This window comes from Microplitis mediator, chromosome 4 (genome assembly GCF_029852145.1).
Source record: "Microplitis mediator isolate UGA2020A chromosome 4, iyMicMedi2.1, whole genome shotgun sequence".
Lineage (NCBI taxonomy): Eukaryota > Metazoa > Arthropoda > Insecta > Hymenoptera > Braconidae > Microplitis > Microplitis mediator.
This window is the reverse complement of record NC_079972.1, coordinates 9,951,405-9,979,334: the sequence shown is the minus strand read 5'-3', so window position 1 is coordinate 9,979,334 and position 27,930 is coordinate 9,951,405. Positions and strand designations below refer to the sequence as shown.

The window sequence follows — 27,930 nt, the reverse complement described above, 5'->3', positions numbered from 1 at the left end:
TCTTTTCAAAACGATAAATTATAAAAAATATTTTTAAAAATTGCACTTATAGTTTTTTAAATTTTCTACACGTGTATATTTTTAGTTTTTTCTTTTGTCATTGATTCGATGAAAAAAAACTTCGAAAATTGTTAACCGTCAGTTAACTTCACGATCATGAAAACTTTTGTTTTTCACGAGTGTGAATGTAACTGACAAGTGGGAATTTTTCTACTTTTCAAATAAATAAATAAAATAGTAGAATAAAAATTAAAAAATGCATATTTAAATCAATGAAGAATCAGTACATTTTTAAAAATTTTCATTATTTCAATTCATTTATTTATTTATTCAAAATTTATAAAATTTCTCATGTCTACTCCATTCACTCTCATTTGTTTTCATTTCATAATACAAAATATTTTTGCGCCAAACAATTTTTTTCTCCAATAAAACGATAAAAATTCTCGATTATAATTTTAGCCTACTCTAGTTAATTATAAATAAGTTTTGTTTTTAAATTAAAAAATAGTATCGTGTTGTGAGTTGTCGTGTTTAGTTTTTAAAAGACTGGATGTAGATGTGGATGTGATTACTGATCGGTGCGGGAAAATATTGTGTTGATCGTTGGGTCTACATCTACTATACGGCAAAGTAAAGTAAAGCAAAAGCAACAATCTCATATACATATATATATATATAATAACTCGGAGCCAAGTATACGTATAGTTGAATCGAGTCCCAGTTCTCGGTCTCGGTTGAGTGTAGTGTTGAATTGTGCGCTGTCGCGTTTGAGTTTGAATTTTCAGTTTACTCCGTGCGCTCGTGCGGATAACATGTGAGCGTAGCATGCGTTGCACGTCATGTATTATCCATTGAATTGTCATTGCACGAATCGTACGTACTTTATTTTCTTTAAATAACTATTTAATATATTCTTATGTATGTTATTCGTGCTTTAAAAAAATATAAAGATTTAAAATACGACTTATATTATTTATTTATTTTATTTTTTTTCTTTATTATTCCAAATGTACTTGAATGTCGTGCGAATAATGTATACGCGTTTAATTTAAACTTTAGTGTGTGAGAGAGTTACATTGAAGCGATAGCTATGTTTTAACAGTGGATAAATTTACATTGTCAATGTACTGGACAATTGACACGAACAATGGATTCAGCTGAAAATTTAAACACTGGAACTGACTCTGATGGATCTGTTTCATGGGAAGACTTTTTTGGTAAATATTTTTTTTACATTTTAAATAAACGTCAATTTTTTTTTTTTTTACTAAAAAATTACATATTCAAGTCTTGTATAAATTTTTTTTTTTTATTTCAAAATTTAAAATTTAAAATTTACCGCTTTCACTCATAAATTAAAATTTAAAAAATAATTTTTAGTTTTATTAATTTTAAAAGGTTATTTTAAACTAATTACACTATCGATAATCTAAACGAGTTAACAAGAAAAAAATTTGAAAAAATGTACACCATAACTTGATAAATTCTTGAAATTCCGTCTGAAATCTAAACTTAACCGATTACTTTATTTGTAGATTAAATAAAAAATTAAATGACGTCTTAATGACTCAAAAAAAAAATAAATATTAAAAAAATATCAGTAGCACATTAATAAACAAGTATTGCAAAAGCACTCGAGCGATTCTCAAGAGTCGGTGATAAAAAGGGCGCGAAAAAAGTTAAAAAAGTAATTTTGTCTGCCGGATGCAGCATCGCTACGCGGATAGTGTATAATGTTGTGTGTTGTCTGCACATATATTCTTTAGTAGTCTTGTGGTGTGATGTGCCATGCCAGGAATGAATTCTACAGTAGCTATTATACATGCACATGAATACGCGCGTCATCTCACGCAAGATGTATCTCATCATGTGGCATCGTGTAACATTCATTCCCTACACTACCCTACTCTGTATTCATATTTATACAACATAAATATAAATAATATTATACAAACTCCACAATATCCACCTCATGTAACATCAAAAATATCAATAATTCAATTATATATGTATACATGTATATAATATTTTTAATGATCCTAAAGTTAGTAGACATTTAAAAATTTTCGGATTTTTGGAACAAGTTAATTACAAAAAAAAAAAAAAAACTAAAAATATGCACTTGTAAGAAATTAAAAAAACTATGGGTGCAATTTTTTATTATGATTTATCGTTTAAAAAAAAATTCAAAAATTATAGTCTTGAAATTAACGGACAGCTGACAATTTTCGGATTTTTTTTCATCAAATCATTGGCAAAAAAAAAAAAATTAAAAATATGCACATGTAGAAAATTTTAAAAACCATAGGTGCAATTTTTTCAAATGTTTTTTTTTGCCAATGATTTGTTGAAAAAAAAATCCAAAAGTTATTAGACATCGAGTAACTTCAGTATCACGATATTGAAGTTAGCCGACTATTAAATTTTGAATTTTTTTTAAATCCATAAATTAAAAAAACAAAATTGCACCTGTAGTTTTTTAAATATTCTACATGTGCATTTTTTTAGTTTTGTTTTTTTTTTAAATTAAATCGTTGAAAACAAAATTTGAAAATTTTTAATTGTCTGCTAACTTCAGGATCATTATTTTTAAATGTAAAAGAGAAATGACCTAAACCGGAGGTCCTGGATATGATACCAGTGTTATCATTAAACTTGTCTGTAGCTGTATCATATCGTCCTGGACGAGCAAGACCACCACAACAGCACATTGACAGTAAAGTTTATCGTATCTTTGTATGTACGCCCACGTCCTTAGATTTAATGCAGTAAAGTCACTCAGTACAGACAGTTCAGTCCCAGTAGATATAATACTGAGACTAGAGTCCGGAGCATATATACATATATATATAGCCAAGCAATAGAATAAAGAAAATAAAAGAAGATACTGTGTCTGAGACACTAATGTATAGTAATGTTATGTCGCCTCAACATTCCGCTGTCAATTGCAGGTAGCCTTTAGACCTTAGCCTCTAGTCTAGTCTCATCCTCATCCTCTTCTTGTCTAAACTTTTAACTTTACTACATACTATATGTATATATAATACTATTCTTATCTGTAGTCTTTAGTCTTGTTGGTTACCGTAACTTTCAGCTATGACTAGAATCCAAAGTTTCACATATGATATACCCATACAAGTGCATGTGCAATACAATACAAAGCCTAGACTAAGACTAAGAACAAGACCAAGAGTAACTTAAATATTTAAATACTCAGTACATTACATTGGCTTACTTGCTCTTATTATATTATGCACGTATAAGGCAAAAGGTAAATTATCTTGCTTAGTTAAAACAAGGATACTTTGGTTGAGTAAAATACCGAGGACGCAAGACATAACATGTGAACATGTCGCTCTTGAAATCCGGTTTCATCGTCAATTTTATTTTCTCCAGCCTCATTGAATCCATCAACCTCTATTGGACACTTCTGTGCCCCATTATAATATCACTCGCCTTTTTATCTTTATGCTTAAACCATCTTAAGGCATACATATACATATATAATGAAAGAAATTGTGCTATACTGAACTCAACTCTGTTCGTTCATGCTTTGAGATTGAGAACAAGAATCCCATACACTACACACAGGTCCAACGTATTAACGTCGAGAACGCCTCCCACGCGCTTTCCTTTGCGTTGGCTCATATGTCTCTTACTCTCTTACTACACACATATATATATATACATATAACTAATTCTTGTAAACCTACCATTGGCGTAGCTATCATTTTTATCGTAAATTTAACATCTGACATTGTAAATCATTTTTTAAAATTCACATTCAAGTAAAAAAAATCTGAAACACGGTTGACCCTGTGGCCAAACCCAAAACTTCCCGCTGTTTTTTAGCTTAGAGAGCTCGAAAACGTTATTACTGGTAAACTTTTGAGCTCTGCGAGGTCAACAAACGATTAGACCGACAAAACATGCGTTCAGCTGAAAAAAAATAATTTTTGTTCGATGATATCTTAGAAACGAATCAACCGATTTGCACATTGCGGCAATCAAAAGACTTTGTTGAGACTTAGAAACAAATCGGTCCAGAAATTTACGAGTGCGACAAAAAATTTTATTAGATATTTACTCGACCGATCGACTCCAAAATCAAATCATTTTTAAGCCTTAGAGGCCTTTCGATTGCCGCAATGTGCAAATCGGTTGATTCGTTCCAAAGATATCGTCGGACAAAAAAAGTTTACACACACACACACACACGGCCGGACGTCCATCCGGAAATAGTCAGAATAGCTTCCAAGGACCTCGAAACGTCACGATCCGTTGAAAACTCGAAGCGAAACCAATAACTTGCCTTTTTTTTTTGAAAATTTTCAATTTTCTTAGCGGGAAGTTTAAATCATAAAAAAAAGGGAGCAAAATTTTTGGTTCAATGTCAGTACGCCGAGTACAGTAGTATGTATTGATTATATATTACTGGCCGGTAGAATAAATTACATTATATTTTCTGTAGATTGTAGCATATCAATCGATTCATCAACACATCCCTCGTATATGGAATTACATCAGTGTTGTTGATCGTATGGTTGTTGGTAGCAAGCACCGAGAGACTGAACTGGAATGGGTAGACTGGGACTGGGGTTGGGGTCTTGTATCCGCATTTAATTCTGTAGTTTTTATCTGTAGTGGGTAGGGATTGCACTGCAGCAACAAAACATAACAGAGAAACTAGTGTCGTGTGTGTTGGGTGTGTTGATGCTATACGATACGTAGGATGAGTTGTTGTGTTAGATGTTGGGAGTAGTTGGCCACGTGCCGCACGTGTGTATTGTATATTATAAGCATAAAGACGATCAGCTGCTACATCGACCGAGTAGTTGCTCTCTTTTTTTATTTTTTTTACTTCTTCCTACATATTATAATATATTACTTATGGTCCTATCCGGACGACTCAAGACCGGTCCTCTCAACACAGCTGCCTATTCCCGCTTTGCTTGCCGCGCCCCGATACTTATAATACTACACTACACTCGTGTCTTATTCTCCGTTTATACCAACACTATTTTATGCTATTCAAGTGGATTATAGAGTAGTACATACAGGGTAAAAGTCACTGTACATGTATGTAGATAGATTTTAGTATATAGTATGCAAGACCGCGGTTGGATGTGGTTAGAAGACGAGGAAAAAAAAACAAAGAAGAAGAAGAAGTTAAAAAAGGCCCGATGACTTTTATCCGCGAACCCTCGATAGTTACACGGTCACGCGACTGTCGTTTTAAAAATTTTTCTGTCCCTTTCAATCTTCACGACTTCACGACTTTACTCCGCTATACTTTTATTTTATACAAAAAGATTAATTATTATTATTTTATTTATCTATAAAAAATTTGCGGAGTGAGCGCGAATTAAATCCGGAGTAAATGCGGAGTGGATGACTGTATTTATATAATGGCCTTGGAGTAAAATTCACTCCAAAGGGGAGTTTATTTTAACACACTGTAAAAAATCGGGAGTGATTACGGATTTTGTTTCAATCCGAATTCACTCAGAGTTCCGGAGTAAAAAAAAAAATCACTTTGCATACGGAGTAAATAAGGAGTTTTTCCAGCGGAATGAATTCAGAGTAATCTGGATTTTATTTAAATCCACATTCACTTAGATTCGAAGTTTCAATCTTAAAATAAACTCTGTTTCGAAGTGAATGCGGATTTAAATAAAATCCAGATCTCTCCGAAATCATTCCACTGGAAAAACTCCTTATTTACTCCGTATGCGGAAAGATTTTTTTTTGAAACTCCGGAACTCCGAATCTGAGTGAATTCGGATTTAAATAAAATCCAGATCAGTAGAATTTTTACAGTGTATAGAATTTATTTACTTTTCAATTTGTATTTGCTATCGATTTTGTTAGTTGGTTAAATAAAACTAGTTAGCAAACACTGTAGAGTGTTATCAAAAAGTATATCCATCATACTTCCGACCTATTTATTGTCTTATCAAACTGGAATTTGTTTGCTGGAATATAAACCGATAAGATCAGCAAATGAATATAATGTTGGTAGTTTAATCAGAGCAATCAAGTTTACTGAAATGAACATCAAGTACGAGGTCTCTAATTTTCTTTCTCACTTAGCGTAATATATAACAACATACATAGTTTGTTCACAAACTCGGTTCACGGTGAATGTAACGGAAAACCAGAGAGTTAAGTTAAGATCCCGTATCTCTCTCTTTCTTTCACGTTTTATATTTTATTTATATTTTTTAAATGAATTTTTTACCAACTTTATCTTTCTCTTTTCATCCACTCGATACTGCTTAAAGATGTAGGAGATGCGAAATGCAATGCAAGGCGCCGTTTCACTAAAGAAAAACGATCTGACGTCGGATATCCGAGACAGAAGAGAGAGCATTCGACGCTGAGAGTGGAGTGGCGCCACGTCGAACCCAAGAATTCCACTTTCGGACGACGACGACGACGATGACGGCGACCGCGATCGGTACACTACGTTTGTACGGTTGCTGTTTCTCGTTGTTATTGTTGTTGTTAATCATTTTTTTATTCTTTTGTCTTGTTAAGATTGAGTTAAGAAGCCAATGTCTAATGTAATCTAATATAAGGAAAGCCAATGAAACTTTTTCTTGTATTATTATACTAAACTACATACTCAATTATTGTTGTCTTGCATACAGTATACATATAATGGTCATATCTAACGCAAACTACTTAACTCTGCTCGCAAAATAAACCGATTCATAACCCACTCTATTTTACTTTATACAATTTATATCATGGATATATCTATATGTATATGGAGATAGATATTATAATAATATAACTATATTATATATACTTAACTAATTTTAAAATCACAAACTCTCACCATACCATACCAAGTTGTCTCATTTTATTGGCAATGGCTATTTGCTATTTTATAAAATCGACCTGAGCTCATTTTACTTCCTACATTAATATAAATTTACCGGTGTATTAACTAGGCTTCCCTTTATTTACACACAGAAAAAAATGATTTTTTCGTGCAAGAAATATTTTGAATTATGAAATTAAAACAAAAAATTTATTACCTCAAAAACTTTTTTCTCGTCCCAAGAAAATTTTTATTTTTAATTCATAATGCACAAAATTTCTTAGTTCAAGAAATTTTTCTTGCCTCGAGAAAATTTTTTTTCACCTTAAGAGAATTTTTCTTTTCAATTAATAATGCAAAAAAATTTTTGGGACAAGTGAAAAATTCCTTTGGTCAAGAAATTTTCTTTTGCTCCAAAAAATGTTTTTCTCGCCTGAAGAAATTTTTATTTTTCCCCCAGAGAAGTTTTCTTTTCAATTAATAATGCAAAAAATTTCTTGGGACAAGTGAAAAATTTCTTTGGTCAATAAATTTTCTCTCCTCAAAAAAATTTTTTTTTACCCCAAGTGAATTTTTCTTTTCAATTAATAATGGAAAAAATTTTCCTAGGACTATAGAGAAAATTTTTCTGGATCAATTAAAAATTTTCTTGAATCAAGAAATCTTTTTTTTCTGTGTATGTATTATTTTATCCTTAAAAGTATAATAATTATATATTAATATAAATACTTATTATTATATAAAACCACAACATTTTTTAAAAAAATTATTTCACGGCTAAAAAAATTATTTTTTAATGTATTAATTTATTACGGCATTTATTATTAAAAAAAAAATGAGTATTGGTTTTAATTATAATTTTATTTTCTCTTTCCGTATAACATCGTACTAATTTCGTGACAACGCCATATAAGTACACACACGTGTTTCACTCTTTTATATCCATCCAAGATGTATTTAATTAATAAAACTACAAAAAATATATATAATTTAAAAGTCCTTATAGCGAAGTTTTAAAATGAAATCATACAGATTAAAAATATAGCTAATAAATAATTAATAAATTAATAATAACAATAATAATAACCCACTACTTGTTACTCGTTAGTTCTTCCCAGTAAAAAATTTATTTATAATTGATAAAATGATCTTTCATATATGCATTAACTTATTACTCCTTATATATATATCTATATATATTAACGATTGATATGCTGTGAATGAGTCATACACCGCAACTACGTGCCTCGTCATGTCGTCATTAATCGCAATGATGAATCCTCTTCTCTTCTCTTCTCTTCTCTTCTCTTCTCTTCCCTTCATCTCAAATACTACGAAAAATTTTATTTCTCATGGTAAAATTTACAATCATTTTAGTTTGGTAATTTTAAATTTGAACTAGGGGAATTGTGGTTGCACATTTCATACATTACATACATGTACTCTGCTATAAATATATATATAGTCTGAAGTTAGTCATTTGATAGTAATTTTTTTTAAACTGTTAACTTTGATTCAAGTCGGGAGTTAATGGAAGTACGGATGTTGAGTGGTGACTAGTCAGTATACCAGAGTCGTACAGAGTATGGAGTAAAGAGTTGAGAAGTGGGCACGTTCCTAGCGGTTAGAAGGTAATAGGCTTCTTTATATCTTTTTAGTGTCTACCTGTTGCTCTGCTGGAAAGCAACTCGCGTTTTAAAATCACCTATCTATACATTTCATACATGTATGTATATACAATACACTATATCTATTATATATGAATATATAAGTATGTAAACTTGTGGCAACTAGTGTGTTGTGAATAATACGTGATAAGAAAAATAGTAAAGCTATTTAAATTGTGAGTGAAAGTCTCATAAGAATCACACGGAATCTCCAATATTTATTTTCTTATCTATCTTGTAACTCTCATTTCTCTTTTAGTTTTATCTATGGATTTTTAATCTTAACTTAATAAAAATACATTGTAATCTTTATTTATAAATCTTATATACTCTTGTCGTACTTATACTACTACTACTACTGCTATTACAACTATTATTGTTATTATTATTATTATTATTATTGTTGTTGGATGTAGTGATTATGTATGATATTGTAGGTACAATTACCCGGAAACTGCAATATGGGTAAAATTAAAGTGAAGGATATTGATATTTATTCCGAGGACATTTTAGTGAAATTTTTTTTATGTAAGATTATTTTAATCTAACTCATTAAATCATTAAAATTAATACACGCTAAAAAAATAGTCATGATAAACTATTTTTAGGATATTAGGCAACTGTTTGATAAAAAAAAAATTTTTATCAAAATTTTTTTTATTCTCATTATCTTACATATTTCATTACTTTTTATCTAACTTAAAATTATATCACTTTTTTTTTATTAAAAAAAATTTCCTCAATTTTTTATTTTACCACAAAAAATAAAATGTATGTTAAATAAATAAATATTAAAACAATAAACTATTGTTTAATAAAAAAAAATTTCTTAATGATAAAATTTCTAAAAATATTTAAATATCATTTTAGCTCTATTGTAGGACTTATTTGTACGACATTGTTATAAATAAAATAGATAAAGATTATAAAAAAAAAAAAAAAGTATAATAGAGAACAATGGATATATCGTGTATAGAGAAAATATCATATGCCACGCCAATGCAGGCCTTATAGGCATCCGTGATTCATCCTGAGCACGAATACCTTCTCGCGCCTTGAACGGAATTTCCACCCGCTTCTATAGACATATACTTACATGTAAAAATACATAATACATAAATATTTGTCACTAATGTTTCTTTTATCTCACAAGACATAATAACTTTTCACCCGCTAGAAAAAAAAATAAAATTCATTAAGGAAAAAAAAAAACAATGCAACTTATGCACGGTGTAAAACCAATCACGCACGTGGAATGTCGCTTAGACGTTAATACACGTGACGCGACATAGAGTCTCGAAAATGCAGTACAAGTTGCGCAAGCATTCCCAGGATAAGCGACACCAGCACATAATAAAGCTAAAAAAAAAAAGAAAAAATTCTACATCCGCGTACATTTAATGTCATGTTTTATTTGGCGCCTCTAAACAGAATAGCGCCAATATATAAAAAATTAAACGAGGGAGAGATAAAGAGTTTAGCTGAAGAGATAGAGAGTTAATCAGTTGATGTGAGCAGCTTAAAGTACCGGATCACGCGTATCAGCATCAACAAACTAAACATCCAACATTACACCGTGAGAGCTATGAATAGTAATTGATACTTAAATATAAATATATATACTAAACATCTCTATGTATTTATATATATGAATAGAGTAGATCGATTAGCGTAACATTTGGATAGTATAAATTGCCGCTGAGTGAGATTAAAGACACCCATTACGTCTATGAATAAAAAATAATAAATAGCTAAACAAGAGTATGAAGGAGCTGAAGTAACAGAAGAACAAGAAGAAGAAGAAGAAGAAAATGATAAATAAGAGCACGATGAATAAGGAGTAGAGTAAAACAAGAAATAGATTAAGAAGAAGAAGAAGAAGTAGCGTAAGATGAAGAAGCTGACTCGACCCAAAATACCCTACACTATTTTCGATACCTTAAACTTATTCTTGATATAATGCAGCAGCTTAATCTTTAATACACACGCGCACACATTCAGACTCTCATGAATAATAAATTTAAAAACCTGAATAGTAAATAAATAATAATAACACGTGCACGTTTGTTAAATACCAATGAAAAAAAAAAAAAAAAAAACAAGTTTTATTAAATAAATATATATACATATACGGTGTATATCGGGCATAGAAAGAAAAGGCTTAGCAGGAGTAGCTATTGCTCCGGGTTGAGTTCAATGCTCTTAGTCTTTTGCTGGTGTTGCTGGTGCTGGTGCTGGTGCTGCTGCAAAGACTTTGAGTTTGTGCCTGCTGGTGGTAGATGTGAGTGTAGAGAAGTCACGACGACGTTTTCTGTAGTTCGTAACAGAGTTTAGTTACACATTACACAGTACCAAGTACACGTATTACATTTGTGTGTGGGTTACTACGATTCTTTTAATACCAAGTAAAGAAACATTTTTTTATTTCCTTTTTTTTATTTCTCTGCCTCCAAGCGGACGTCTGTTTCATTTCTGTGATCGCCCCACAGACCATATCTTGTAAACACGTTTTTTTTTTTCCATTTTATATTTTGCTTTTCTTGCAAACATTTAATCGGAAAACCCAAGGAAAATAAATTGGCTGTTAAAATAAATATATAATGATTGAATAGATATATAATTGTTATTTTAAATTTTATTGCAGGAGCATCAACGGATTTGGTACCGCAGTTACTTGGCATGTTTGATGAGTTGGCACGTAAGACAGATTGTAACAACCACTACCATAATCACAATCATCACCACGGGGAGCACATACCAGCAGCGATTCAAAAACGTTTAAGTCTGGTAGCGCATTCTCAACGTAACTCCATATTCGGTCACATCTGTGCTAACTCACAGCAGCAACAACAACAACAGCAGCAGTCTCAGTCTCCGTCTCAGCATCTTAAACAAGTTGAGCCAATGCAGGAACAACGGGTTGAGTACCGAGACAACAAGAGTAGAGTTGGTTCAGCAGGAGCTAGCCAAGTTGAAATAACTGTTAGCAATCATGTTAGTACTGATGATGCTGCGGTTATTGATAATCAGAACGAGAGCAATAATCCTAAAGGAGCATTGAATGCTAACGATGATGACAAACGATTGTTCAGACGTGAAATTACTGATGGTAGTGGTGGAGGCCGTGGTGGATTAATGCCAGAGTATGGGAGTAGAAGACGTAAACACCTCGGCCGTCCACTATCAGGCAGTTCAATTGCCTCAAGCACGTCCTCGAGTGGATGCAGTAATCAAGGAAACGCTTGTTCCGCTAATCCGTATTTGGCTTCAGTCGAGTCACTGGCCGATACCTGTGCCAGCTCTCAAGGTTGGTTTTATCAAGTCTGACTTTTTTTTTAAACTTCTTACATAAAAGACCTCAATCATTTTTTTTTATTCCCAAACTCTTCATGCTCCAAAATATTTTTTTGAAACAGCTCAGAAATTTAAACCTAAATATTAAATGTAATAGATTAATTATAGACCTGAAGATCGGAACGTTTTTCGCGTAATGAAAATGGAAAAAATTTATGTAACTTGACTGCATAAAGGTGACTAGGGGTAATTGGGGGTGGCTGCAATTTTTGGCTGACTTATGCAAAACATTTCAAAAATTTAAATCCAGTAGATTTTAAATTTCCCGCTATGAAAATTGAAAATTATCAAAAAACGGAAGTTATTGGTTTCGAGTTCTCATCAGAAGTTATTCTGACTATTTCCGGATGAACGTCCGTCCGTGTGTGTATGGATGTATGTAAATTAATTTTTATCATACGATATCTTTGGAACGAATCAATCGATTTAAATGTTCTTGGCGGCAATCGAAAGGGCGCACCAAGCCTTAGATCTAGATACATTTTGAAGTCGATCAGCCGAGTAGTTTATCAGTGATACGAAGAATAAAAATAAAAATTTTGTTTCTTTTTAGGTTTTTTTCAAATAGCTCATAAACTGCTTGCCCGATTTGCCTCAAAATATATCCAGTTCTAAGTCTTGATGAGCCCTTTTGATTGCCGCCAAGAACATTCAAATCATTTGATTCGTTCCAAAGATATCGTACGACAAAAATTAATTTTATTTTGTTTTTTTATCTTCGAAGAGCTCAAAAATTTTCAAATAATATCGTTATCGAGCTTTCAGAGTTTAAAAACAACGGGAAGTTTTGGGGTTGGCCCACAAATTCAACCGTTTTTCATAATTTTAACTTTCCATTTCGTTTTCTTATTTTCCTTCCGCGAAAAACCTTCCGATCTTCAGGTGCATGATTACTATTATTTTACAAATTATAAGTTAACTTTTACATTATGATAATTAACTCTTGAACAATAACGCGTTTATTTCATTTTTTTATGGAAGACAGTTGATGAGAATTTATAATACTCGTAAAGAATAACAACTGTCTAATAGTTTTAGACAAGAGATTATTATCAAAGAACCTTGATGATAAAAAAAGGAAAAAATGACATCTGTGTGCATTTACTCATAGCATTCCTTTTATTATTTATTTCAAATAAACCATATAATTGTTATTATTTTTTGGTTTAGGTTCCGCCGACAGTGGAGTTGTGACAACCTCTGAAGTTAATTGCCGCGAAGTAATAAGTGTTAATAACAATAATAATACGAGTACGAACAATAATAATAACAACAGTAATAATAGTAATAATAACAGTAGAAGAATAAGCCGCAGTATTGAAGATTCGCCACTTTTGTATCACCGCGCACGTTACTGTGATCCAAAACGTAACCCAGTAGAACGCGTACTATTGGAAATAGTTGACACCGAAGCAATTTATGTTGAACATTTGCGACAAGTAATACAGGGATATTTAATTTTTTGGCGCGATGATCCGGCTTCGCTGTTGCAACATCTCGAATTGGATCATTTATTCAGTAATATTGAGGATATATTTAGTTTCAACAGTGAATTTTTAAAAGAAATAGAAGCCTGTGGCTTAGATCCTGTTAGCGTTGCTAATACATTTACAAAACATAACTCTGGATTCAAGGTTTACACGGAATACTGTACAAATTATCCACGTACGGTCTCTGTACTTACGGATCTTATGAGTCGTGATGATACGGCCAAGGCATTTCGTGAGAGACAAGCGGCACTGGGTCATGCATTACCGCTTGGATCATTTTTATTGAAACCCGTACAGAGAATATTGAAGTATCATTTGTTGTTGGAAAATTTATCGAAAGAATATGAGGCTGATGAGAAGAGAAAAAGCAAAGATTTACTTACTAAGGACAACCGTAATATCATTGAAGAGGCGTTGGCTACTATGACGGGCATTGCTAAACATATTAATGCTATGAAACGCCGACATGAACATGCTGTGAGAGTACAAGAGATTCAATCGTTACTTTACGGATGGCCTGGTCCTGATCTTACGACCAGTGGGGAGCTCATTGCCGAAGGTAGATTTAGAATGAGGGGCGCCAAAGCACCACGACATGCGTTTCTTTTTGAACGTATGTTACTTTTGACGAAAAAAAAAGAAGACGGACTACTCGTGTACAAAGCTCATATTATGGTAAATATTTTATTTATAAATATTAAGAATGTAAGAATAAAAATTTTAGTTTAATTTTAATTAGAATCTTTGAATCAGATTTTGAATATTTTTTTTTTTAATTCACGTGTAAGGTAAAGGACCTAGAACCCGATCACTAGATTTAGTAAAATTCAGTAAATATAGATATACAAATACATGAGTGATCGGATACTAATTCCCTGATCGGGTGCTGGGTCTCTTAGATGGAAATTTTTTTACTATTTATTTGATTTTACAGTTTTCGAATTTAAATTTCATGTAATTTATAAACGTCATAAAAAAAGTCAGTAAATTTAAGCTTGGAAATTTAAAAAATCTATTACGTGTTATTTTTCATAGATACAAAAAAAATTTCTTATACTTTCTTATGTATTTTTGTAGCCAAAAGAAAAAGCTATCGGATCCATTAATGATTTCGGGTTACTTTCCTCATAGTAATTGTAACAAAATTTTGTATTTTATGATATAAAAATATTAATTTGTTTAATGCCGTAAGATGGAAGTGGAGTTTCGGAATATCAAGGTCACGGGAAACACGGTAGTTTGTCCCCGTGGTCTTCCTAAAACTTAATCACGATTTGGATTCGATTTTGAGAGATATCGTACTTAAATTCCCTGCATTTGCTGATTTAGTTTCAAAATGTATTCTATGATTATTATTTCGGAAATCCATTTTTTTCCGTGCACTTATCACTTCTTGCCTCTAATATTCCCATACATATCACTCTTGCCTTTTTGCACTAGGCCTTTGGTTACTCTTCGTAATTGCCTTCGTCGTTGACTAGCTTCTCAAAAGTATTCAAGTACGAGCATATTTTTTCGTTTGGCTCATTTCTGTTGATTACAATAAAGTATTAAATATCCAAAAATGGAGCAGTTGCCACATATGATACTTCTACCCTAAATAATTTAATTTAATAAGAAAATTTACAGATTAATTAATATTTGATTCAATATACAAATAATTATTTGCACATTCTTAATTAATGTTAATTTTATATATTAATATTATTATATATTTTTCAGTGCTCAAATTTAATGCTGATTGAAAGTATACCCGGCGAGCCGTGTAGTTTTCATGTTATTCCATTTGATAATCCACGTCTGCAGTATACATTGCAGGTATTATTATTATTATTATTTATATTTTACTATTTAGGAAACCGCTTCGTATAAAATAAAAAAAAAAATTTTTTTGTCATACTTTTAAAAATTTTATTCTGCACAAAAATATGTGCATATTTAATGCATTCCAATATTTTTTATAGCAAAAAAAATTAACGATAGAATTAAAAAGTCGTCTTTCTAGATATTCAAGTTCATTGATTTCGGATACTAATTACAATATTACGCAAACTTATTTTATTATTTAAGTCGATAAAATAAAAAATAAAACAAGCGGCTCCGTTAATTTGAATAAATATTTCGTAACAATTTTTACTAAATTATTTTAAAGAGCGAAAACTTTTTTTTCTTTTCTCCTTTTTAATAAAAAAAATAAATAATTGATCCAATTTTACTGAGATGAAAAAAAGGTCAGTTAATAGGGACATTCACCTTCAGCACTCTCGCCTTCTATATATAGTAAGACTTTTATCTTTTTACCCGGCCTCGGTGTTTAGCTGCTGGAGCAGATAATTTTCTTCATGAGATTGAAATAAAAAAAAAAACATAAATAAACTTCAGTGTATATATTATGCATTACGGTGAAACTATTCACACATAAATATTTTTTGAACCCCACCATTAACATGGACGTAATTTACAATAAGCCTTTCAAGTCGAAATTCTTTGTTTAGAAAATTTATCTTAAACTTTACTCAGTTACTCATTAAATAAATAGACGTTTAAATTATCTGTAAAAACAAATCGTTTAAAATAATGAAAGATAAAATTTCTCACTAAATATTTTAAATTATTTATTATAAAAAATTTTTTTTTGTATTTTCTAGGCACGTAATTTAGAACAGAAACGTGAGTGGACACTGCAAATAAAAAGGGTCATGCTGGAAAATTACAACGCCGTTATCCCGATCCACGCAAGACAATTAGTCCTACAATTGGGACAATCGCAGCAAGATGACGAGAACAACAGCGTAAGTGATCGTGGGTCAGCAAAAAAATTATACTCTGCGCCACCAGAATATTTAGAACGTCGTAAATTAGAAAAAGAACGTCGTCGATCAGAAGCAGGCATCCGTCAAAAAATAAAAAAAACCATAACCAACAACAAAACATTGGATTTATCAACTCCCGATTCACCAGCGTCGTCGCGTAAATTAAATGATGAAAATATAAATAATCGCGACCGCAGTTTAAACCGTTCATTAGACGGACGCGCGTCGAAAGTAAAAGATCGTTTTACAAACTGGCGACGTAAATCGGAGCCAGGTTTTCAGTCTTACATCTCACTCAATCAGTCTGATGAGGAAAAAAACGAGGATAGAGTTACACAAAATAATGATTCGACTGCACAAACTGAGCCAGCATTATCACCAGCTGAAATTACAAACTCAGCAAATATTATTTACGAAAACACGCACAATTTATCGGGTAAAAATTCACCCACTGCAAATACCAAAGAAAAAGATATTAATGAACAACAGCAGCAACAACCACAAGAACAAGAACAGGAACAAAAAACTAAAGTCCGCACTGTCGAGGAAATAGTCGGGCATATTTTGATGCAAAATCAAGAGTTTCAACGCTTGTTGGAAAAGCAACGCAACAATAGTCTTGCTAACGTAAGACATCAACGTTTCAAAAAAAATCAGAGGTCGGTTGATACCTCGGATGATAGTGACAATGGCGAGCTTAATTATTCATCAGATTTTAATAATATTAACAATAGTAATAACAGCAGAGTAAGACCGACTCGTATAATAAGACGGGAGCATCGACTAGTGCGGTCTAATAATGCATGGAATAGTTTATCGTCCCAGGGAGTACGCGACAATCAACCGAGTTTGCAATTACAGTACAATAATTTGCATATCGATGACAATAAAAATCAATCGAAGATGAATCGAGTTCAGGAAAAACGGGCCGTTTTTGAAGCATTCAAGAGACAGAGTATTGTCACTGAAAGTAAAATAATAAAAACGGCATTACGCATGCGTGAAAACAGTCCTGATAAAGACAATAAACTTCAGGATAAAAATATAATAAATGATAGTAAAGATACCGTCAGTCCGACAAAAGATATCGATGATTGCAATTATGCGTGGGATGAATTTAAAAATGAAAGATGTTCGAAAACAAGCGCGGACAGCCCGACGAGACCGGCTGTTTGGTTGACGAAATTATGCCAGGATTTACCGACGTCCCCGCAAAAAAGCGGCTCGCTACCACGCAGCTTTCAAATAAACCAGACGGATCCGTCAAAAGCGACGGCTGAAATTAAGCAGATCAGCAAAGCCAGATTTTTGCAACGCGATGGTAAACCAATGAGCGAACGTCCATTTACAATAGCGTCTGATAAACCTGGAGAAATAAATCTTGACGATATGGAGCAGCGTTACACCACAGCTTCTTACGAAACAGACAATAAAATAAATAACAAATTTAAAAATTCAATTTCCGCATGCTCGGCATCGACGTCAGCATCATCCTCGACATTTTTCTATTCCGTCGATGATAATTTAACTGACGGAGACTCGGATATTCACACAATCGCTACCAGTACCAGTACGAATATTCATCCAGATCATAAAATTTATCGCGCTAATAACATCAGCGGCAGTACGATGCTAAAAAATGTACTGTCCAAAGCCGGAAGTAGACTGCAAGGCCTAAGATCAACAGTCAGCGCAGAGACACTCGAGTGCACTGACGACTTTGATAAATCAAAACGTTTTCCAAGTTGTAAAATAAAAAAGAAAAAGAAATTCAACAATAAATTGCGGCTGTCACGTGAATCTTCGACGGACGTTGATGAGCCTGTGATTGGTTGCGTACCTGGTGGTAACTCGTCACTCGATTTAACGCATTTGTATTACAAACAAGGAAGTTCCGGACTAGGAGCACGTATTGCGCAAGCCGACTATGCTGATCCATCGGTACTATTTTTTGATATCAAACGAGGGGAGTCAAATATTAGTGATAATATTTCCGTTGATAATTCAAATGTTAATTTGATTGAAAAAATAGATGGTGTGAATAATGATGAGGATGATAATGATGATGATTATTATGAGGAGGATGATGATGACGATGGTGATGATGATGACAGAAGACAAAGATTACCAAGTGATGGAGACAATTATTATGAAAAATGTTTTGAATCAATTGAAAATTACATTGATGAGACTGATGATGCGTTTAGGGACAGTGCAATATTTAGTGACGGTGATGAAGTTGTGTCACCTTTAATTAAAAATAAATTAGTAACAAGGACTACGCCAGCTACGTCATCAGTAGTTACGTCTGATGATAAAAATATAAATGATAATAATAATAAGTCTAGTGATAATAATTTTTTAAAAAAACCAAAAATAGCACCACCAGTACCCGTAAAACGTAAAATAAATTTAAATGATAAAAAATTTATTTGTGAAAATGATAATTTAAAACCTAATGTTGCACTAAAACCGGATAATTTAAAATTACGTACGAGATTAATTGTTGGTAGTAATAGTAGTAGTAGTAATAGTACTGAGTGTGTAAAAATAACGGTAACTAAGGAAACGATTCCTATTCCTATTTCGATACCGAGTTACTTAACAAGTAAAAGTGAATTTAATTGTACGAATAATGGTAGTGGTGATGACGGTAATAAAAATAATGATGTATCAGCAGGGCAAAGTCAAGCTGGATGGGTTAAAAAAATGGTAGGACAATTGCAGGCACAAATAGAAACGTTGTAATCATATATTTATAATGTTATTGTTAAATTGAACATATCAATATTTTATACTATGCATTATCGATTATTAATTATGTAGTTTATTAATGACTAGATGATTTATGCAATAGCGTAGCGGAAATTATTTGAAAAATCTGAACAAAAAATTTCGAGGGAAAAAATTTACTGAGTAGAAATATTTTTGTTGGGAAGAAACTTTTTAAAAGTGAAGTAAATTTTATACATCAGGTCCAATTATTTTGTAGGATAAAAAAATGTTTTTTGACAGTGGATTTATTAAACTAAAAAATTGTATGATGCGATAAATCTGGACAAAAAAATTAGAATCAAAATAATTATCAATATAAATAAGATACCAGTGATACTATTTATGTAAATATCTTATTTGAGAAATTTAAAAAAATATGATGACTGCAAAAGTGAAATAAGAAACATGTTTTTTTTTTCTTTATTCTTATTCTAGTTGTGAAATTTGATTAATTTAATTTAATTTATTTTATAAAGTAAATTAATGTATGATACTGAAAGTAGCAGACATTAAAAAAAAATATTTATTTTGAATAAACAAGTAAAATACTCATAGGAAAAACTTAGAAAATTGCACATCAAAAACTTTGAAAAATCTTTTTGTGCAAATTATAGAAATTTTATTTTACTTACAACTAATTAGTTGATAAAAATTAAAAAAATTTTTGACGTCTGCTACTTTCTGTGTCGTAATTAATGTTGGGTATTTGTTGATAATTCGTTACTTATTTTTATATATTATTACTATTCGTATGTCTATGATAATTTTCTCACTCAGTTATTGTCCTGCTTCATACTTTGTTAAAATATCCATCAAATTGATAAAAATTTATTTTTTATTTAAAAAAAAAATAGTTTTTTTAAATTTATTTCTCTAATTAAAAATTTAATTTATATCAATTATAGTTACATATTTATTTGAAATAAAAATGTTACGTCCATGAAATTTTGTTTTTTTTTAATAAATCCACTATAAGAATTAAAAAAAAATATAACGGTGATTTTATAAATATATAGAAGTTAAAAATAAAACAAGCAATTGTATAAATATATGAATTACAAATTATTGTAATTATATTTTGTCTTTCTTAGATATATGTATATATAATTTTACTCAGCAATTATTTCCCCAGTCATTTTTTCCATCTATTAAAAAATAATGAAAAAACAGTCGGACTTTGCCATAAGTACAATTAAGATTTATAACAGGGTATATCTCAACCTTGCCAAGTTTGGCCCCTTTATTAATTGATGTTAATAAGGGCGCCACTGGAAGATAAGACTCGGCCTTCCAGAACCGGAGATGTTATAATTTATAAATCAGGGTCGTTGAAAATATATAAGAGTGAGGAGATTGAGAGATTAAATTAATTTTTACACACAATTCAAATCAATATAATTTTAAATTTTATTTACCGAATCACAATTATACCCACCGGGCTTTTATTTTACTTATAACTAATCATAACAATATTGTCCACCGGACTTTTATTCTTAACACTAATAATTAAAATTTTGTCCACCGGACTTTTATTAATTATACGAATTAGTCCCCTGGACTTTTACACGAAATGGCCACCGGCCTGATCCCCTGGATCTTTTATTATATACGACGAATGAGTCCCCTGGACTTTTATACGAATTGGCCACCGGCCTGATCCCCTGGATCTTAATTGAACGACGACGAGTCCCCTGGACTTTTTATAACGAAATGGCCACCGGCCTGATCCCCTGGATCTTAATTAAAATTAGTCCCCTGGACTTTATACGAAAATGGCCACCGGCCTGATCCCCTGGATCAAATTAAAATAAATTTAGTCCCCTGGACTTTCACGAAATTGGCCACCGGCCTGATCCCCTGGATCAAATTTTATATAAAACAAATTGGCAACTTGCCAGATCCCCAGGATCTATTATTTAAAACCGTTTCCACAGGAAACTTAATTTTTTTCTCTCACACACACACACGTTTTACATTCGAGTCCCCAGGACTTATTCACACTCACACACACGTTTACAATGTATTATTTTCCCGATTATTTTACACGCACAATTTTATTTAATCTCGATTTTATTTATGTGTCCACTGGACTAAATTTCTATCCGTAATTTTTAATGATTCTACAATTTTATAACGACACTTTATCAACATGACAATTTTATATACTTTCAGTTTTTCGAATATCAAGTTGTTGAGTAAGAATTTACTGACACCGGAAAACTGCCGCCAACGACTGACGCTATCTCTCTTTTATCCATTTACAACTAGTCTTCACGTTAATAACAAATTTGTACAACAAGAACTGATTTCCATTACTAATAAGTTTAATTACTTATATCCTTATTCTTTTATCACTAATTTCACTGCACTTTTAATTTTCCTTTAATTTTCGGTTTTGTAAATTTTATATTTTATATTTTTCTTATTAAATAAAATTGATTAATTTATAGTATAACAATTCCTTAATGACTAGATTTATTATTTATAATTTCTGGCTCTCCTGCCGAGAAATTATCAGACGGACCGCGTGTAAATTTATTTTGAATACTGTTCTTCTTGCCGACAATTTATATTTTAATCCAATCGGAAATGGCGACTGCTCACGAATTATTTAATTATTATTAATTAATTAGTTACTTAATAATTTGTGGCAACCGGCCGACAATTGGTTTACCTCTCCTTAAATTTTCCAGCGATCGTGGCGTCCCTTTTTATAACAGCCTTCCTGCCGATTTCCGTTGACTTGGTTCTTTCCTCCAACTTCTCTTGCTGTTCACGTGTGGTCACTCGTCCGTGTCTTCTGCCGGTCCGTCCGACTGTGTCCGTTTTCACTCTGGTCACTCACTTATCAAATCTAAGTTCGCGATCATTCGGCCCTTATCGGAAAATCCACCACTCCAACTTATTTCCTTATTGGGTCTTGGGGACGAGCCCCTTAAATTAGCGCGCCCGGCGACAAGTCGATAAAATAGTAACGCATATGGGGTACTATGGGTAATTAATCAACCGCGGGAAATTAGGTTGATTTAAAGTTGTAATTTTAAATTTTTACCCCGTTACACTCCCCCCTGCCAGACTGTCGCCCGGGTCTACTAATTAAGAGTCTCGTCTGCTTGGTGTGTATGTTGTTGTCTGGAGCGTGAAAATTTCAGTGATGATAATGTTTTAGTAATTTTCACGAATTATTGCGGAGCTCAAATATTCGCGAACTTATGATTTTATGTCTTACAGCTGGCCTTACATGATTGCGCTGACTCATAAGTTTATTAAGTCTAAGCTTTCAGCATTGTTGGATTTGAACCTGCCGGGTCTGGAGTTTCGCGGCTTCACCTCGCCTGCCGGCGAATCCTCAGACTGGTTCACTGAGCTGGTATCTGAGTTGTTACATTTGTCAATTTTATAATCTATTAACCCCTTTGTTGTTTCGAGAATCACCTGATCCGACGGGGACTTCAGATCAGGTGTTATTCGTTTTTTCGAGCTTGACCGATCCTCTCCGATTGTGTCTTAGGACTTTCCCTACTTCCACCAGCAACTTGAGTATCTTCTGTAAACTTAATCAGCTCACAATTTTCACGAGTGTGTCCAATCCCGAAGCACAAGTTACACACTACTTGTCGTGGATTTTCACAGACTTCAAAATTGTGTCCCACTATACCACAATTGAAGCATGTTTTATTGCTTCTTGGTACAAAAATTGGAGCTTGATTAAATCCTGGTGATCTCGGAAACTGATTGACACGTGATCTGAATCCCATTTGTTGTCTGTATTGATACGGTCCTCGATTATAGTTATTATTATTGTTATTAGGTTTCATCTGGACGCCATATCTGTTGTTATAGGTAGTTTGTGGGTTTGATTCTATGAAGTTACAGCGTGTATATTCCCGGTCATCTTCATAAGCAGCTTCTCTGTTAGGTGATTGTAGTAATCCAAATCGAGATTTATCTTGAATTTTGGATGTATTTGGAGTCACTGTCAGCTGTTGAGCTTCTTCAATACATCTTGTGGCTTCGTGTAAAGCATTAAGTAAGCTTTCATATGTAGAAACTTGTCTCGCGAAAACTAACGTTCTGAGATCATCCGTCAAATGATTTCTAATATGTGCCACTTGGTCTTCTATTGGAGGCGGAATTTTCATTGATTGGTATTTCTGCTGTATTTTCAACACGAATTCAGTGACGTTGTCTCCTTTATTCATCCTCATCTTGCTGATATCCATTATGATCTGGTGATCGGTAGCTGAACTACCGAAGACTTTTCGAAACTCTGTTTTGAATTGGAGATAACTTGACCAGCGATTGTAACTTAAATCATACCAACGAGCTGCGGGGCCATGAAGAATATAACTCATGACTCTTAGGAGTTCTTTTTCTGTCCAATCCTCTCGATCCGCTCTAGCTTCTATTGCGTGTATAAATTCATCGACTGTCAAATTTTCTTGAGGATAGGAGATATTGCCCATTTTCAGACTTTGTATGATGTCTTTCCAGCGTCTCTCTTCTACAAAAGGTGACACAGACCTGCCGAGATTCCGTTGATGTTGTTGTGTAGGTGTGGGTACCCTCTCCCCGACACTAAATCTTTGGTGACTGTTATGATTTCTCGGAATCTGGCCCTGTCCACCCATTGTCTGCTGTTGTTGACCCGACTGAAGTTGACGCAGTTGTTCTTGAAGATTATTTAATTGATCAGCAACTGGTATTTGTTGATGAACCTGTCCTGGTTGATATGTTTGGTGCTGATGATCAACTCGTGGTTGTTGCTGCTGATTTTGATGATTATTCTCAACTCGTAGCTGAAACTGTTGTTGATTTAATTGTAATTGACGCAGCTGGGTTGCTTGCTGTTGGTTTGAATTTTGTAGCTGGGGTTCCTGCTGTTGGTTTTGCTGATACTGCAGTTGCTGACTATGCTGCTGATTTCCTATTTCAGCTGGACACTCCCCCCTGCCCAAACCTTGACCCATCGGGGCAACGGTTGAACCAAACTGGAGGTCAGCTGCTCTCCAATCTACTGGCGAGTATGAACGCCAAGAGTTATCAGGTGCATTGAGTCTGTTGATGACTTCTCTTTGTGCTGTCATCATTTCATTCAACATTCTGGACAGTTCATCAATTGATGCTGAGTTTTCTTCATTAATGGCTCGCTGTGTTCTTGTCATTTGACGGAATTCTCTCGAGCTTTCATCCATGCGATCAAATATGGCACGCATATCCGGTGGTATCTCCTCCCGACCGGGTGTGTTGTTCACATGATGTCCATCTTCTGCTGGTAGACTGAGTGGGTTACCCCCCGACCCAGTTGCGATGTCTAAGTTACCTCCAGCTCCGGCCGACGACGTGGGTGGTATACCGCCCGACCCAATCGTGGCGTTTTCAAAATTTCCACTGTTTCCTGCCGGCAAATTGAGTGGGTATCCCCCCGACCCATTTGCGGCGTATGAAACTGTTGAGTTAATCATCGAAGGAGCTGATGTATAACAGCTGCTAGTTGTCGTTATTATGACGTTCGTGGTGTTTGTCGTTACTGATATCGTTGGTACCGGCAGTGTTGCTGATGATGAACCTGGATTTTGTATACCATTCCAGCAGTTTTGACCTCTACCGGCCGAAAGTCTTCTTAACTCCGGATTTATCCAAGTTTCCCTTGTTGTGTCGATGTTGTTATTTCCGTTAAGCATTTTGATATTTTATTTTACTTTTATTTTGAAGATTAAATTTAAGTATTAAAGTTTAAGTAAAATGATGTCAGTTTTTGTTTGTCTGTCACTAACAAAACCTTTAATATTTATCTTTAATCCAAAGTATGATGTCAGCTTTCTTAATGTATGATGTCAGTAATTATAAATTTTCAAAATAATTTTCTAACAGCTTAACTATTCACGGAACATCCGGTGAATATTTGACCAACGATAATTTTAGTTTTAAGTCTTCAATAATTCTTTTTCAATAACACAAAATTTAATGTTCAAATCCGGTAGTTTTATTTTTACTTATTTTGCTAACTTAATTTTAATTGATATTATGGATTAAATTTTAAGCACTTTTTGTTTCTACTTTTATCTAAATCTCTTATCAAAGTAATTATTTTAACTTTTTCTTTTATCATTAATTACTTCCTATTTACACTCAAAATTTTCTCACGTATTTTATTATCCCGTATTTTTACTTTTCAAAATTTTACTCAATTAATTTACTTTACTTTTTCCGTAATTTAATTCCTCAATTCTCACTCTTATAAATCTCTAGGTTTTTCAAAAGTTGGGCGCCAATATAACAGGGTATATCTCAACCTTGCCAAGTTTGGCCCCTTTATTAATTGATGTTAATAAGGGCGCCACTGGAAGATAAGACTCGGCCTTCCAGAACCGGAGATGTTATAATTTATAAATCAGGGTCGTTGAAAATATATAAGAGTGAGGAGATTGAGAGATTAAATTAATTTTTACACACAATTCAAATCAATATAATTTTAAATTTTATTTACCGAATCACAATTATACCCACCGGGCTTTTATTTTACTTATAACTAATCATAACAATATTGTCCACCGGACTTTTATTCTTAACACTAATAATTAAAATTTTGTCCACCGGACTTTTATTAATTATACGAATTAGTCCCCTGGACTTTTACACGAAATGGCCACCGGCCTGATCCCCTGGATCTTTTATTATATACGACGAATGAGTCCCCTGGACTTTTATACGAATTGGCCACCGGCCTGATCCCCTGGATCTTAATTGAACGACGACGAGTCCCCTGGACTTTTTATAACGAAATGGCCACCGGCCTGATCCCCTGGATCTTAATTAAAATTAGTCCCCTGGACTTTATACGAAAATGGCCACCGGCCTGATCCCCTGGATCAAATTAAAATAAATTTAGTCCCCTGGACTTTCACGAAATTGGCCACCGGCCTGATCCCCTGGATCAAATTTTATATAAAACAAATTGGCAACTTGCCAGATCCCCAGGATCTATTATTTAAAACCGTTTCCACAGGAAACTTAATTTTTTTCTCTCACACACACACACGTTTTACATTCGAGTCCCCAGGACTTATTCACACTCACACACACGTTTACAATGTATTATTTTCCCGATTATTTTACACGCACAATTTTATTTAATCTCGATTTTATTTATGTGTCCACTGGACTAAATTTCTATCCGTAATTTTTAATGATTCTACAATTTTATAACGACACTTTATCAACATGACAATTTTATATACTTTCAGTTTTTCGAATATCAAGTTGTTGAGTAAGAATTTACTGACACCGGAAAACTGCCGCCAACGACTGACGCTATCTCTCTTTTATCCATTTACAACTAGTCTTCACGTTAATAACAAATTTGTACAACAAGAACTGATTTCCATTACTAATAAGTTTAATTACTTATATCCTTATTCTTTTATCACTAATTTCACTGCACTTTTAATTTTCCTTTAATTTTCGGTTTTGTAAATTTTATATTTTATATTTTTCTTATTAAATAAAATTGATTAATTTATAGTATAACAATTCCTTAATGACTAGATTTATTATTTATAATTTCTGGCTCTCCTGCCGAGAAATTATCAGACGGACCGCGTGTAAGTTTATTTTGAATACTGTTCTTCTTGCCGACAATTTATATTTTAATCCAATCGGAAATGGCGACTGCTCACGAATTATTTAATTATTATTAATTAATTAGTTACTTAATAATTTGTGGCAACCGGCCGACAATTGGTTTACCTCTCCTTAAATTTTCCAGCGATCGTGGCGTCCCTTTTTATAACAGCCTTCCTGCCGATTTCCGTTGACTTGGTTCTTTCCTCCAACTTCTCTTGCTGTTCACGTGTGGTCACTCGTCCGTGTCTTCTGCCGGTCCGTCCGACTGTGTCCGTTTTCACTCTGGTCACTCACTTATCAAATCTAAGTTCGCGATCATTCGGCCCTTATCGGAAAATCCACCACTCCAACTTATTTCCTTATTGGGTCTTGGGGACGAGCCCCTTAAATTAGCGCGCCCGGCGACAAGTCGATAAAATAGTAACGCATATGGGGTACTATGGGTAATTAATCAACCGCGGGAAATTAGGTTGATTTAAAGTTGTAATTTTAAATTTTTACCCCGTTACAGATTCAATTGTCCATAAAAAAAATATAAAGCCAATAATTATTAGAATAAAATAATAAAATATAAACATTAATAATAATACTTGTGTTGATTTAAATGAAAGATTGTAAATTTATATTTATTTAATTCTTATCGTTAAACGAGTTATCATTTATTGAATTTATGAAACTTATCTTGTTTTTTATTTCATTATCAACTTATCACATATTCCAGACAACCTATAATAAATATTATCTATATCCATAAATTTTTTTAAATTTATATCAGTGATAAAAAATTAATTAAATATTTTATATTTAATTAGAAAATTAATAAATTGTTTTTTAAACATTTTTTTATTGCAATTTATTACTACACTTAATTTTCATTTTAAATAAACGACATGCAATATTTATTTTAATTGCCATCGAACTTAGAAAATAATTAATTATAAAATAAATATTTATATTAATTAGTGTTAAGATTATTTTTATCTATTTAATTGTAATAGATTAAATTAATAAATTGTATTTTAAATTTTTAAAATAATTATAAAGGATTGTAATTTCACATACGTTTTATTTTTTTTTTTATTACGAGAACTTCTATTTACAATTAAATTTTGGCTAGTCGTGTAATAAGTAAATAAATAGTTGATTAATTAATAATAAATTATTTGTTATTAGTTTTTTTTTCTTTTCTTCTCAATACTGTATTTATAAAAAATTTATTACTGCAAATTAAAAATTATGCATGAAAAAAAAAGAAAAAAATTTATTATTATTATTAATAATAATTAAAATTATTATTGTAATTTGTTATACACATTATGTACAACTTTATGTGTTGTATTGTTTAATTAATAATTAAATAATATTAAATATTA

General features: G+C 32.5%; 1 protein-coding gene across 5 annotated transcripts; it reads left to right on the top strand.

The window, feature by feature from the left end:
• Positions 1-781: 781 nt before the first annotated feature.
• Positions 782-25,204, top strand: LOC130667002 (putative uncharacterized protein DDB_G0282133). 5 transcript variants are annotated; one of them, XM_057468359.1, is made up of 5 exons: positions 782-1,220; positions 11,144-11,806; positions 13,024-14,018; positions 15,066-15,161; positions 15,992-25,204. In XM_057468359.1, the coding sequence occupies exons 1-5, from the start codon at positions 1,151-1,153 to the stop codon at positions 18,902-18,904; spliced, it is 4,737 nt and encodes a 1,578-aa protein (XP_057324342.1). In that variant the 5' UTR covers positions 782-1,150; the 3' UTR covers positions 18,905-25,204. The 5 variants fall into 5 exon arrangements, with proteins under 5 accessions (XP_057324342.1, XP_057324343.1, XP_057324346.1 ...); XM_057468360.1 differs by lacking the exon at positions 782-1,220 and adding an exon at positions 8,297-8,463; XM_057468363.1 differs by lacking the exon at positions 782-1,220 and adding an exon at positions 8,512-8,558.
• The last annotated feature ends 2,726 nt before the right edge of the window (positions 25,205-27,930 follow it).